At 42.2% G+C, this 15884-nt stretch overlaps 1 protein-coding gene across 1 annotated transcript in view; it reads right to left on the bottom strand.

The window, feature by feature from the left end:
- The window catches only part of RYR3 (ryanodine receptor 3), a 521285-nt gene that overhangs the window by 245010 nt on the left and 260391 nt on the right, over nt 1-15884 (bottom strand). Inside the window, exons 11-12 of the mRNA XM_037056141.1 lie at nt 8217-8390; nt 4248-4369 (exon numbers count right to left, since the gene is read on the bottom strand). Of these exons, the coding sequence (XP_036912036.1) occupies nt 4248-4369; nt 8217-8390 (296 nt within the window). The remainder of the gene's footprint in view (nt 1-4247; nt 4370-8216; nt 8391-15884) is intronic.

The following is a 15884-nucleotide window of genomic DNA, read 5'->3' as shown; positions in this document are numbered from 1 at the left end:
TCTTGGGCACACACCTAGGAGTGAAATTGCTGGGTCATATAATCAATGTATGTTTAACCTCTTGAGGAATTTCAGGACTATATTCCAAAGTGGCTGTGACATTTTACATTCCCATCAGCGCTATGAAGGTTCTGATTTCTCCACATCCTGTCCCACACTTCTTATTAACAGTCTTTTGGATTATAGCCATTCTACTGGGAATAAAGTGTTATCTCTCTGTAGTTTTGATTTGCATTTTCTTGATGGCTAATGATGTAGAACATCTTTTCATATGCTTATTGGCCATTTGTATGTCTTCTTTGGAGAATGGCTATTCAGATTCTTTGCTCATTTTTAAATTGGTACATTTGTCTTCTTAATGTTGAGTTGTGAGAGTTCTTTATTCTATATACAAGTCCCTTATCACATATATTATTTGCAAATATATTGCCTCATTATTTGGGCTTTTTTTTCTTTCTTGGTGGTATCCTTTCTAGCGAAAAGTTTTTAATTTTTTAAATCTTCACCAAAGAATTTATTATTACTGATTTTAGAAAAAGAGACAGAAGGAGGGAGAGGGAGGGAGAAGGAAAGGGGGGAGGGGGGAGGGAGAAGGAAAGGGGGGGGAGGGAGGAGAAGGGGGAGAGGGGGAGGGAGGAGAAGGGGGAAAGGGGGAGGGAGGAGAAGGGGGAGAGGGGGAGGAAGGGGGAATGGGAGAGGGAGAGAGAGGAAGAGGGAGAAACTGCAAAGGGCTGCCTGGCTGCCTCCCTAGGCCTCCCATAGGCCTCCTGACCGGGGAAAACAGCAACCTCAGTATATGCCCTGACTGGGACTGGATCTGCAACCTTCTGGTATACTGGCAATGATTTAACCAAGTGAGCCACCAGGCTAGGGCAAAATTTTGATAAACTTCAATTTGTTTATTTTTTATTTTGTTGAAGCAACCACTGCCCAAGCAAAGGTTATAAAAATTTAAGCCTATGTTTTTTTCTAGGTTTTATAGTTTTAGGTCTTAGAATTAGGCCTTTGATCCATTTTGAATTATTACTTTTTGTACATGTGTGAGGTAGGAACCACTACTTAAAAAAGATACTGGGGCAGAGGTTGAGAGAACTGGGGACCAGATAAATAAAGCTGTCTACTTCTAATGTGATGGTTCTGGTAACAATCCAGACTACATGAAACACATGTTTCTGTGTAGCTATCTTTTTTTTGCTATACAAAGCCATTCATTCTTATACCCTTTCTTTGAAGAAGGGGTGCAGAATGTAACTTGGCATAGCAAGGAGGAAATACTGTATTTTGCTCTGTGATGGCAGGAAACCAGTGGCAAAGCCAAGAGCAGACAAAGAATGGTTGACTTGCAGGCCTCAGTTCTGCTCTGTGGCAGGAATACCTCAATTACTGACTCTCTGTTTCCAACTCAGTAACAGGACCCTGAATTTTTCCGGGTGCATAGCCAACCAACCAGGGATTACATTTCTCAGCCTTCCTGCAGGTATGTGTGGCCACATGACTAAGCATTAGCTAACAGACTTCAAAATAAAGTAATCTACTTTGGGGTCATATCCTTTTAAAAAAGAAATCACTTGCCCTTTGCTTTCTCTTTCTTCCCTCTTTTGCAGAAGAGACCTTAGATGTGGTACTAGAAAGCAATTTTTGATTGTGTGGCTCAGGGGTATCAAACTCATTTTCACCAGGGGCCACATTAGCCTTGCGGCTGCCTTCCAAGGACTGAATGTAACTTTAGGACTGTATACATGTAACTGCTCCTTAACTAGGGGCAAGGAGCTCAGTGCTGCCACCAGGTAGAAACAAGGTGCCAGGCCGGACAAAACAAGGTGGAGGGGCCGGATTCACTCATGGGGCTTGTGTTTGCCACCTGTGTTGTAGATGAAGAAAACATACCAGGACAGTGGCTGTTGACTGAAGCTGAATATTAGAATCACCTGAGGAGGTTTAATTACACGCTGGTCTTTGTTCATTCAAAAAGATATAGACACTCCTATGTTCACTGCAGTATTATTTACAATAGCCAACAGATGGAAACAACCTAAGTGTCCACTGGTAGATGAATGGACAATGAAGTGGTACATATTTACAATGAAATGTTATTCAGCCATTAGAAAATGAAATTTGGCCATTTGTGACAACGTGGAAGGACCTAGGGGATACTGTGCTAAGTGAAATAAGCAAGACAGAGAAAGACAAATACTGCATGATTTTACTTATATGTGAAATCTAAAAAAGATGGATAAACAAAACAGAAACAACTCATAAATAGAGAAAAAACTGATGGACACCAGATGGAAAGAAGTTGGGGAGACGGGTGACAGGGATTAAAAAGTACAAATTGCCAGTTATAAAAAATTCCCAGGGATGTCAAGTACAGCATAAGGAATATAGTCAGATGGAATAGTATTTCAATAACTATGTCAGATGGTTACTAGACTTATTGGGGTGATTGCTTTGTAAGGATATAGATTTCTAACCACTATGTTACACACCTGAAACATACAATATGTTATTGTATGTCAACTGTAACTAACAAATAAATTTTAAAAATCTAAAAAGAAAATACTCTGGTGTTTGGACCTCACCCAAGAGATTCTGATACAATTGGTCCGAAGTGCCACCTGAGATCAGGGTGTTAAAAAACTGCCCAGATGGCCCTGGCTGGTGTGGCTCAGTGGATTGAGTGCCAGCCTATGAACCAAAGGGTGGCAGGTTGGATTCCCAGTCAGGGCACGTACCGGGTTGTGGGCCAGGTTCCCAGTATGGGGTATGTGAGAGGCAACCACACATTGCTGCTTCTTTCCCTCTCTCCCTCCCTTCACCTCTCTAAAAATAAATAAATACAATCTTTAAAAAAAAAACCCAAACAGTTGCCCAGATGAATCTAACATATGGCTAAGGTTAAGGCCTCTCTACTCCAGGGCACTGGTTTGTAAACTTGAACATGCATCAGCGTCAATCAGAGGGCCTACTAAAACATGATTTTCTGGGGTACCTGTCCCAGATGTTTCATTTAGTAAGTCTGGGGTGAAACCTGAGAATGGGTATTTTTATCGTGTTCCCAGGTGACACTGCTGTGCTGGTCCATGGACAGCCTTTAAAAACCTCCAGGAGATCTCAAAGCAACTAGACAGAAAGGGCCTGAACTCCAGTAGCCAGCCTTAAAACACTTGCCTATACTATAATATTGCCTTAAAGAGAAATGGAAGTTTTTTTCTTTTCAAGTCTTTTTTGAAAAAAAATTGTTTAATCATTTTTCAAGTACAGTTTTCTGTCTATTACTCCCATCCTATTCTACCCCCCTATGATCCCCCCTCCCTCCCATTTCCACACTTCTTAGTTGTTGTCCATTTATCCTTTATATTTGTTCCTCTAAATCCCATCCCTATTTCCCCTGAAATTCCCTCCCCTCTCCCCTCTGGTTGCTGTCCCCCTGTTCTCTGTTTCAGTGTCTTTGGTTATATTTTGCTTGCTTGTTTGTTTTGTTGTTTAGCTTCCTGTTAAAGGTGAGAAATGGAAGTTTATCCTGAACTGTAACAGCAGCTTAGCTTATATCTGTACACACATGCCTCAGATCACATTGTTTCAATAGGGAGAAAAGTAAAGGTCTAACATTTTTTTTTCTCATTTTACAGAAATGTGCATGTAAAATCTAAATCCTCTTGGCTTTAGAGATATTTTCCTACAAGAGAAGGATGGCCTGGGACACCACACTGTTTCCAACAGACTCCGTCACAGTAACTGGTGAACACAATCCACCGAGTTCTGTTTTGGCGGCTGGGGGATTATGATCCAAGCAGGCGGTTCATTTACTTTTCCCATTTAAGTCCCAGTCATAGCTGGGTAACTCAGGGCTTCCAATGCAAATTTGCCTGGATGCAAACCATAACGATGATTCTGCATGCTGTAGAAAGCCTTTCTAAATAGCAGAGAGGGAGCGGGTCTGCGTCTTTTATCTCCTCCCCTCTTCACACACTAATACAAAGGGACTCAGAGCACGGCAGCTCTTTCACTTAATTTTCCTGAGACGACCTTGGATCTTCATGACACCAACCTGAGTAACCAGTGGGGCTGGGACATCTGTGGGCAGAGAGAGAGGCTGGAAGGAGGTTCCCCGTGTGGGAGATACACTTTGGCCCTAAGCTCTCTTTGCTAAAACTTTTTGTTCGTGTTTCCTGAAAAGAAGGTGGGCAGGTGGGACTAGAAAGCTGTAGAGGAGGGAGGGAGAGAGAAAGGGAAGGCACTCAACTCACCTCACAAACTGGCTGAACAAGGCTGTTGTGTTGCGGATGATGCGGGCCGCCTGGGATTCCTCACGCTGGCATCTCTGCAGTGTTAACCCATCATCCATGTGGCCTTCCTGATGGAGTATGACCTGCAGAGCAGAGCCCACCGGGGCCAGGTTACTCAGACTCCACAGCGGGGCACTCAACATTTCTCGCAGGGTTCCCCTCTACCCTTGTACTCTTTTTCCCCCGGCCAAGTTCCCTTGGGTCCATTTTGAAAATGGGACATTAACAAAGTTATTTTGCCCATACGCCCTCGTACTGACATGAATCATTGCTGAGACATAATGCTTTGAGGAAAATAAAATGTTATGTGCCACCGTGGTGTGAATTACAATAAATTCCTTGGGCCTAGATGGCCAATTTGAAAGGGTGAAAACACACTTTATAATAGATTTTTCTCTTAATGTGAACACAAAGCTTACTCTTGGCCATAGAAAAAGTTCTTCTGTTAGACACTTTTCCTTCAGAGGTAAATTGAGAAAAAAGAAAGACACATTAAAGCAAAACCGTCCGCTGGGGTCAGGCTCAGATTTCTCCCTTCAGGATAGCTTCCCTGGGCTAGCTCACTGCTGAGCTGAGGAAGCAGCACAGGATGGGAGGGTGCTTCTCAGGGAGGCTAGAGAGGTGCTTGAAAGCATAGGCCCCAGGATCAACAACCCGAGTTCTAACTCCGCTAGGCACTTCCCAGCTGTGTGACCTTACACAAGTTACTTAGCCTCTCTCTGCTTCAACTTTACCATCTGTGAACAGACTCATCTTGAAGGGTTGTTTGGAAGACTAGATGACTTACAAGTAAAGCATTTAGCATGTTTCCTAGGAAATGGGTACTCAATGAATGTTATAAGGGGCAGCATGTTACTGATCTCAGATCTAGAAGCTAAGCACACTGTTCATCACCATGATGCAATTTTTGGCGGGGCTAGAGGCTTTTGGTATGGAGGTTAGTAGTTTTCTGCTTAAGAGGGTCAAGTACGTGCAGATATTCACTGGGGTGGTTTGAATGTAGTTCAAATCAGGGTCAAATCTTGATTCACGTTTCTGGCATGGTCTCCTCCTGACGAGTAAGTGATGGGAGACCATCTGTAGGTCCCAAGTGACTGGAGGTGGTGGTGGTCTGTGAGTCTGTATGTCAAGTTAAGTCAAATATCTTCACAATAAGAAGTATCTTTAGAATAAGGATGTTTGGTCGTTCTTTCTTTGGTGTCATTCTTAGCACAAAGAAACAATTTATTTTCCTTTCCATGTTAAAATCTTTTTATTAGTTTTCTTCTGAAGATATGTGCTGATATACTGAATATACATAGGAAGTAGACTACTGGGATGGAAAAGTTTATGTTCATTTTTGAGAACAGACTTTGCATCCCATCTACATATTACAGTTTAAGTGCCAGCAAAGGAGTCACCATTTCAAAACACGACTTTGCCAGAACTTTGCTGCCGTACTTCCCAGCAACTGGTTAATGATCTTCTTTCTCCTTTCTCTTCTCTCTCCCTCTCTCTCTTTTCTCTCTTTCTTCCTCCACCCCCCTCTCCTTCCTACCTTTTCTGTTGTTCGAATACAGTTGTCTCCATTTCCCCCCTGACTCCCCCCACGTCACCCATCCCCATCTTCCACTCTCAATCCTTCCCCTCTTTGGCTTTGTCCATGTGTCCTTTATACATGAAACATTGCCACTAGGTTCACCTTGCCATCATTTCCAGCTTTCTGGTCCCTAAAGACTAAAGTCCTTAGGCTTTGATTGTTCACAAAACACATTCAAACTGACCAGCCCAATAAAAAAGGGAGAAGTGAGGAAACACAGCTGCTGGAATACTGTTTCTATGTGCCCCCCTGATGTCTGCAGCCCAGCTCCTAAGGTCCTTTTTATCTTGGAGGAATCCCATAGCCCAGTAGCAGAGAGCACAAGTCTGAGATACGAATGGGAAAGAGGGTACTTTCTTAAGGTGAGTTACAGTTCATTAGGTTTCTCAAGGTCTCTGTTCTCCATTGGTCTTCCTAGGTTCCTGTTTTGTTTGTTTCATAAAACACAGATTTGGACATCCTTTGTATTTTTAGAAGGAAGCTTAACCTGCTTCTCAGGAAATGGAGCAAGACAACCCTGTTAAGGGCTGAGCACTACAACACCATGAAAAGCTAATTTCAGAAAGCATCCCCCAAATTCACATGCACGTTTCAGCAGTTAAGTGAACCTAGGGATTATGGCTCTGGAAGAGAAAGACAGGGACAGGCACAATAACTCAACACCACAAACTGGGATCTCTCCTAGTTGACAGGGTCCTCTGAGTGTGTTCCCGCGCCCTGCCAGAGTTACAGCCAAGACGCACACATTCCACATTCCTTAAATGTCATTATTACCCTAGTAGGTATGAAAAATCATGGAGCCCCTAGATGATATTATCATCCTCTCTAGACAGGATTTAATTTTCTTCTGTTAGGCTGTTAGGGTAGATGATACATTTTTGGCATCGATTTCAATCTGCCTGCTATGTCTAGGGCATAGTCCTTATTCCTGGGCAGAGCCCTTTTGGGATTTAATTGAAAGCACTGTATTTCCAAGGGTCATTCCAAGTTAAGAGACCCTAAACCCCAAGCCCTGTCTGCCTAGTACTGTCCTACTGTCCACATCTCTGCTTTCTTCTTCTCCCTCATGGCTGCCACTTTCTGATTGCTACCTTAGCTTCACACCCCATCCATAGTCAGCTGAAGATCCTGGAGAAAACTTGCAGATAGAAATTCAGTTCATATTCCTATAGCTCCCTCCATTCTGAACTCTTGGCCCCTCAAGTCACAGAAACCTTGGCTGACCTGACCGCTGCTCTGTCTCTCCAGCTCAGTGAAGCTAGCACACGATGCCACTATTTGGTGCTGCAACTCAGCAAGTACACGGGGAGAGAAGTGGTGACAAGGTGGGGCTCACCTTAGTGCACTTACTTTCTACCTGGGAGCTTTAGTGCTCATGGCCTGGGTGCTCTGGTAGTTGAAATGTTCAGATGGTTCATTTGATTTTCTTGTGTTTTATCCAGCCTTTTCAACTGTTTGCAGAGAAAGGGGTGGGCTCATACAAGCTACCCTCTTATTTACTCCATTCTCTATCTCCTCTTCATAATTTTATTGTCTTTTTCTGGATATTTTCCTGGTATGTTTTGCTTTACACAAAAGTAAGCTATTACCTTATGGTCTGCTCCCAACCTCCTTTCTTACAAGCACCATCATTTGGGAAACTTTTCATCGTCTCCACATTAGGCTGAACTACACTGTACAATGCTGCCTAGAACTTTACCTGGGACTCCTTGACATGCAAACCTGTATTTTGTCAGAGTTTTCCAAGAAAAAAAAATCACATCCTTGGCATCTATTTTCTGATTCCCACCAAGATAAACAGCTTTTTGACAATTGACATTCCAGTAAAAAGGTGCTGTGTGTATCCAAGCCAGTTTTCCATTTTAACAGGCTGCGATGGACCACTCGACTCTGGAAACATCCTCTGTGGAGGCAGCATCATTCTACAGTACCTCATTTTTCTGCATGTTGGTTCCTGTGGGCTTTTTACCATGCGATCTGCTTTTTTCCTCTGTAGGGATTCTATTTCATCTCTCTATTATGAAAACTGCACAGTAACTCAATTACCCACTTAAATGGAGGGAGCAATGATGTGGTTAATCCCCAAACAGGATACCACCAAAAGTCATGTTGTGCAGGCTTAAAGTTCCATTGAACAAATTCTACTGCCTCCTCACATATTTGCATCTACTTAACTATTTTTTTTTTGCATTGAATATGAGGTCAAAGTAAGGAAATTCGGCTGGACAATCTGTTGCAGAACAGTAACTAAACACACATCACGTCCACCTAATTCTCACAGGCACTTCCCTTGCCCATTTGCTTCTGTCTCAGTGTGACACAACTCTGGACAGCCTTTCCAGACCTCTCACCTTTCTTTTCAGAGGCCCAAGGCGGGATGTCTTGGCATCTTGTGCTTTGTAGGTCACCCACAGACCACTGGCTACGTGCTGGACAAAGCAGACAGAGTCTCCGTACTTGATTTCTGGAACTCCCATGCCTTCTATATCTCTTTTGTGACTGGAATCCAGTTTCTCCTTGATTTCCTATTTCACCAAAAATGAAAGGACACAAACATAGGCAAGTCTGATTAAACTGAAATGTAATATATAAAACAAATTACTCATGCTGACTTTGTAAGCCAGGGAACTAACAAAATAATCATGATGTGTTTGTCCAAGCTAGGATTTCAGAAAGGCTGTTAATGATATACTCAATGGATTTCTGGCTACTTTAGTGATTATTAATTTATGTCCATGGAAAGAAAAGACAGCTGGTAGGTCTCTCATGGGTTCTGATTTTATATAATTGTCCATCATAGTTTCTAAATTTTCTCCTCCTGACTTCCCCTCATAATTAACTCTTCATTTGTCAATTAACTTATTTTCAGTAAGTTTTGTATCTTCCATAATTTTAATGGCTATTTTATATAAATTCTTTAGGGACTGTACACACATCCTCAAAAATATCCTCGACAGAAGTCAGCAGAGGAAGCAGGCTCCCAGAGCAGGTCAGGGGCTGCTGGGCTAATGCACAATTGTATGTCCACCTTTTACGGCCTCCTCGGTTGTGTGTTGCAGTCACGGGCTTCGTGCTTCCATTGACATTCTTTCACTAAACTTATTATCCAGAGTGAAAAAAGGGCATCACTGTGCACTAGGTGTACCCTTGGTAAGAACCCGAGGTGCCTGTCACGGAATGCGTCAGGAAGTGGACCTGTGCATGGTACCTCTGACCCTCGTCATCACTCAGGGCCTGCATGGTTCTACTCTACTTCCATTGCTTCTCTGCTCCTGTGTTAAACAGCTCATTTGCGAAAGCCACGAGCTAGGCAGCATTTTTTTTTTTTTGACGGAATAACAAAATGTAGTGTGCTGTTCCCTTTGCTTGCGGCAACTCTACTCCCGCTCTTAATGATAGAGCAAGAGCAGCATGTGTGCTGAGCTCTACCCTGGGCAAGGCAGGGCTCTGACTTGTTTATACACATCAACTCTTCATAGAAGCCTCTGGTGCAGCTACAAATATTATCCCATTTTTTTACAGAGCAGAAAATAAAGGTACATGAGTTGCTCAAGGTCACTCGACAAGGAGCGAAAGAGCCAAGATTTAAACCCGAAGTCCAGCTCCAGAGGCCATGCTCTTTCACGCTGCTCTGAACTCCCACAGACCCTTCTGCCCCCTGCTCAGTGCCACCTTCAGAGTGAGTCTCTCCGCCTGTATTTCCCCAACACAGTCTCATTCCTTTACTGAACAGCTAGCAACTCTAACCGTGAATGTGCTTGTTTACATGACACTTTCCATTTGCCAAGCCATGAAAGAATCTAGGGAATGGACCAGATTTAAGTTAATTTTGGGTTCTTAGTCCAGAGAATATAGCACCTATCAATTACTTAATAAACACATATTAAAGGAATAAGTATGTATGTATATATATGTATTTTTCCTTTCAAGTATGTTTTCATTTCAGCTCTTATTTTCCTTCAAACCTTCATATAGGCATAAAACTAGTTATTTTGCATATATTTATATGATCATTTTAAGCAATGAAACAAGAAACACTTCATAAGAAATTCTTATTTTTAATGTATGTTGAAATATTGGTGGATTGTTAAATATGTCTTTTTTTCTCAAAGATGAACATTTCCAAAGGGACTTATTTCTGATTTTGTTTTAAAAAATCAATGGGAAAATAAAACTTGACATTCTAGGATTTCTTTATAGGCAACTGGTCAAGAGTGCATTTATTCCAAAAAACAATGAATACTTGATTTTCACTTCAGAAATATCCATAATTCTGTGAGCACTCAGGCCAGTAACAAATATGTCAAAGTTTTCGTCTCCAGCCTTTTCTGTAACCACAGGTGGTGCAGTAAAATAAAAATAACACAATAGATAAATGTAAATACTTACACTGAACACAAAGAGCTCACAGTTAAAATACTATATACTGTATGCTCCCAAATTATCAATAATCACAGTCATTTCATTTATTTTTTCACTTGTATAAATATGACTTTGCCAAAGGAAAAAAATTGTAGGATTTATTTTTCTAGAGTCTCTGAAATAAATGGATCACTTTGTTTATAGAATAGAGTGTCTCTATGTCTGATGTTATAAAATAGCATCACTTTTCAAAATTCTATGACAGTCACTGCAGTGGCTGCTTTTCATTTAAAACAGGAGCAACAACAAAATCTAAAACATAGAGACAAACCAACACTAAAGCCAACTTAACCCAAACCTAAGCCACAACGATATGTGGTTAAGGAAGTGAGAGGTGGTCCATGATAGAGACAAGTCTGGCTCGGCTGATGGCAGGTTGGTTATCTCCCTCTGACTTGAGCACGACCCAATGTCCCCCTCTCTATTTTCACTTAAATATGGCTCCAGATGTACTCACTCTACTCCTGGAAATGGAACCTTCCCAAAGGATAGGGCTAATCCAAGCACCTCCTTTCTATAACTCCAAGTTCCTACAGAACACGGTTCTCATTCCTAAGTTCTTATATACCATATGTTTTATTCAAATCGGACTATATTGTTTTGATACATCAAGCGTCCCTTCCTCTGGGTGTTTACTGACATGATACTTTTTTCTTGGAACTCTCCCACCTCATCTTTGCATATTTTCATCTTATCCATCAAACCTTTCCAGGGTTACCTTTGGATTTTCTCTGGTCTTATTGAACTTGTAGTCAACTCCCTCAAGGCTTTCCACCATCTTATGCAATATGAGCCCTGTGCTTGTCCATTTCTTGTCCCCTGATGGGCTGAGAACTCTCTAAGAGCAAGACTGGGATTTGCTCGTCTTTGTATTCCACACAACACTCTCCTTAAAACAGGTCGCAAATAATTTGTTTTTGTTTTCTTGGTCTGTGGGCATCAATTTGTCTGTTTATCTGCACAACCTTTCCTTGTTAGATAATGAGCTGATTCCAAGAAGGAACAGGTTACTTGTCTTAATATGTGTGGAAGGGCAATTGTAACCATTATCCCCATCTTCACTGGGAGCTTACTAGGGAAATGCTGGTGATTGCATCATGATTATTACGTACATACTTGGTTCAAGGTGATTAAGTTGCTGCTCTCCAGATTGATTTAAGCTTTTTAGGACAAGGAAGGGAACTGGAATGAGTGCCTAGTGCCTACTTTGAGTGACATCTTTTGCTAAGCCCTTCACAGTGATATCATCATCATGTGAATTTACTAAGGACCCACAAAATGACATATGTGTTACACGTGATACTTTAAGAACACTCTCTAAACCTTTCAATGGCCCTATTGTTTTTATTTATCCTACTTTATCAAGGATAAAACTGAGAATTGCAGAGTTTGAGCATTTTCTAATAAGTAATGACACATAATCCTAAATTAAGTATAAATCCAAGCCCATGTGTCAGTTGAACATAATTTTGTAATGGTTGCCATTATTGTAGTTGCATATGAACTGTGTTAATATCTTAGTTGTTTGAAGGCTATGATAAAGAAATTGAAAATATATGCTATTACTTTATGGAAAGTGACTCTGGCTTTTAATATCCTCACCCAACTATATGTTTATTGATTTTTATAGAGAACTAAGTAGGAAGGGGAGAGAAAGAGAGAAACATTGATTTTTCTTTCATACATGCCCCAACTAGATTGAACCTGCAGCCTAGATATGTACCCTGACCAGGGATTGAACCCTGCAACCTTTTGGTGGATGGGACAATGCTCTAACCAACCACCTGGTCAGGGTGGTCCTGGGTTTGTATAAACCTTAGGAATTATACATAAAAACTCCTAATGACAATAAGGTGATGTGGTTTATTATATTCAAGGAAAAATAGGCATTTGGGAGAGAGAGCAACTCATACTGCCTGGGCAGTTAGGGATGATTCTATTCAAGATTGACACTTGATGTGAGCTCAGCCAGGAGAGTGAGGAAAGGAGGGAAATATGGAAGGGGATGGCATTCTCGGAAATGGAGAATTACAAAGTGAGGGAAGGAGAGTGTGGAAACCCTGAAAGGGACTGGAACAGGACTCAACTTTGTCCTGTATGTTCATGTTTTTCATTGTTGATAAACTCTCTGTAGGAAAGAGGACCTGGACAAGTGAGGTATCTTCTTTTATGAGTCAAAGGGAACATTAGGCTAATAATAATATGGAGTTTATGAGTCTACAGTAAAAAGCAAACAACAACAGAAAAACCAAAACAACCTGTTGAGCGCTGTTGAACACAGCATTAAATTTTCTCTTCATAGCCCTGGCTGGTGTAGCTCACTCAGTGGACTGAGCACAGGCCTGTGAACCAAAGGATCACGGTTCAATTCCCAGTCAGGGCACATGCCTGGGTTGCAGGCCAGTTCCCGGTAGGGGACCCACGAGAGGCAACCATACATTGGTATTTCTCTCCTTCACTCCTTCCCTTGCCCTCTAAAGATAATAAAATCTTTAAAATTTTTTTCTCTTCATAGAATTATTGTTTGGAACACTTCTTTGGAAAAGCCGGTGTGGGTAATAAAATCTACTGAAAATTTTTAGCAGGAGGATTAACACAAGGGTTGCATTTTAGAATAATTGTTCCAGCAGCGGTGTGAATGATGGGTTGAAAAGAAACCAGGCTATAGACAAGCGAGTTGTCAGCTATGGCATTAGCATATAGTGTGATACCTTGAACAAGGTCCTAATCTTGTTTAATCAATCCTAATCAATCCTAATTCATGTTTATTAGTCAGAGTTAAATTTGTTGTTATTTGACACAATTAAACCTCTTGCGTCCACAAAGGGTAGCAAAGTTCTTTTCTAACAGACTGTAAGCATGTTTCGGAAGAAAGGTAGATATGGCAAGGCGGGCCCCGTTCGTGGACGCTGGAGTAAGCCACCAAGAAAGCCCTGGTTAGCTCACTCCTTCCTAGGCGTCTCTGGTGAAACCTGAGAAATCACCGTTGGGTCCATTTCCCCACCAATCCTACAAACTCAGTCCCCTTCTGAGTTTCTGAGCCTGAATATGAAGTCTTAAAATGGCCTTACAAGGACACTGCTGGAGCCTGGCTGGCTGCAAAGCCTCTGCGGGGCAGCTGACAAGGAAGGGCCACCACCATTTACAGCATGCAGAGGGGCGGCTTTGTCTGCCTCCTTAGGGAAGGTGCACCGCCTGATCGGAAGGCACCGTACTGGGCTCTTTGCTCCATCCTTGTTCATTCCTCCCTCCTGTCACCTTCAGGACAAGGAAAAAAACTCCCAGGTCATGTTCCCAGTCTCCTCAAATTCTCACAACACTTCCAGACATAGTTCTTCACCCCCATTTTTCTTTTAACAAGAAAGGACATTACTGCTGAACAGCAAATGGCAGAACAAAAATCCAAACCCAGGTTTTTCCTACTTCAAAGCCTGCAGTTTTCCTTAACTGCTTATTTGGTCCACTTGAAGCAATAACAACTTGGGAAAGCATCAATTCAAATTTTAAAAATTCTTTGTAGACTTATTTAAAGTAAAACTTCAGGAAATGGTGCAGTCTGTAGATGTTTGAATCTTAAGGTAAATTTTCTCCTCTCCCCCTCCCTCCTTTGTCCCACACCCTTGCTTTCCCCCACTGACAACCTGGTGAGGAAATGGAGTGTGCCAGGAGCCTGGCACAAAGGGCACTACTTCAGCACAATCTTGTCAGAGAGGGATGCGCCATGAGCCCAGCTGCCGTCTGGCGGTGGGCCACTGAGGTAAAGGGCTCAGAGGATCCAGTCTGCAGGGATGCTTTGCACACCCAGCAGAATGGTGGGCAGTTTTCAAAAGGCAGGGAGGAGAGTCACATTTGGCCAAGAACACAGTGCTTCATACATAGTAGATATTTGATAAATTCTGACTAAATAGAATTTCATGTCTTTATACACTGAGGAGAAATTTCCTTTAATGGGGAACAGTAATAGCTCTATGCCCTTATGCAATAAAACAGGCGAAATTTGAGATTCTATCTCAATCATTTATTCAAGACCTGTGGCAGAATCTTTAAGTATAGCTATAAAATAAATGGTTAGATGTCATAAGACTTGCTTGAATATTAATTTACCCTTCTCTGAAATGAATTCAGTGTTGTAAACTGATGCTGAGACATGACATCTCATAGACAGTATTGCATGCCAGAGTAAATAGCAAATCGCATTATCTGACAATCCTTGGGGAATGGCCTTGCGATGTCAAGACCACAGGAAGATGATGTGAAATCAAATTCACAGATATGTGACTTAGATGTTCAGAATAAATCTCTCTCCTTGAATGTTTACAGGAAGAGTGTTGTGACCCCCAAATAATTACACCATGATAAAAGAATACTTCCATGAAGATGACAGGGATTAAAATATAATGGACTGCACTCTGTATTTTAGTATGTAATCACATGTGTGTATCCCTTTGGCAAGCAATTTTCAAACATATTACATGCTACACTCTGTGCTGGGTGCTGAGGTTTGAACGAAGGGAAAGGCAAGCGTGGTCCTTGTTGTCCAGGGGCTCCTGGCCAAGCTGGTGATGGCCGTAACACAATCATGCACAGGGCCTACTGAAGAACAACGGAAGAGCTTTCCTCCTCTAGGAGGCACTTGACACTCACATGGAAGGGTGAGTTCCCTAATGAAGGTGTATGGAGAGGTAAAACGCGTTTTCAGCATAGGTTCTGTGGTGAGAAAAAATAGCATGTTTGAAGACTGCCAATATTTAGCATGCTATAACTCAAGGCAATGTGAGAGTGGCAATAGATATAGTGGACGGGCAGGCAGGGGTCAGATCTTCATGTTTATGACAGACTATAATGAGGTGAACTTGATAAAGATCAAGGTCTCATACAGAGTAAGTGAGGGTCAAGGCCAGATGTAGGTGACCTAGAGACCATGCTCTGTCTTCTACTGCACCCCTTCCAGGTTACAGGAATAATGTATGATGCTGCAGTTTGGAGGCACCTGGACAGGGGAAAACACTTTGACCAGAATCACTCTCTACTGATTATTCTACACTTTTCACACAGCTTGCTCAGAGACCTCAGTTCCATTCCATCAGAGCCAGGCCACACCACGGCCTGGTAGCAGCTGCTTGGCCTTCATCACTTTCTGTTAAGGCCCAGTCACCCCCCTGTTCAAGATTCATGGGGGGACCTGCCATCTTCCTTGTAGGGGCAGCTTGCTAAGGATGTTAACACACACTTGCAGCCATTGCAAGGACCCCAGTTTAAAAGTCATAGCTGTCACAGGCTAACACAACCTGACAGGAAACATGAAGTGGGAAGCCCATCATTGCCAAATGACTCCCTTCCCAGAGTCCTCCCTGAACATATGAGCCCAAATAGTGCTCCTCTAGTAGTTTTTTTATGCCTTTTAGATTATCCAGCATACAGAGAGGATCAGAAAAATATCCCACCCAACCCCATTAAACAAAGACAAGAATGCACATTATCTCTTCCTTTCTGTCTGTCCACTGAGTGACCCCAACCGCTGCACCACCACCTAGAACCTGAAGCGCTATCTCATTGTCTGCCATCTGCTCTATCACGTAACACCTGGAATAGGCAAG

The sequence above is a fragment of the Sturnira hondurensis genome, unplaced genomic scaffold, assembly GCF_014824575.4.
Source record: "Sturnira hondurensis isolate 20B ecotype Veracruz unplaced genomic scaffold, ASM1482457v3 Scaffold0008782, whole genome shotgun sequence".
Taxonomy (NCBI): Eukaryota; Metazoa; Chordata; class Mammalia; order Chiroptera; family Phyllostomidae; genus Sturnira; species Sturnira hondurensis.
The sequence above is the reverse complement of the archived record's forward strand: the minus strand, read 5'-3'. Positions and strand labels throughout refer to the sequence as shown.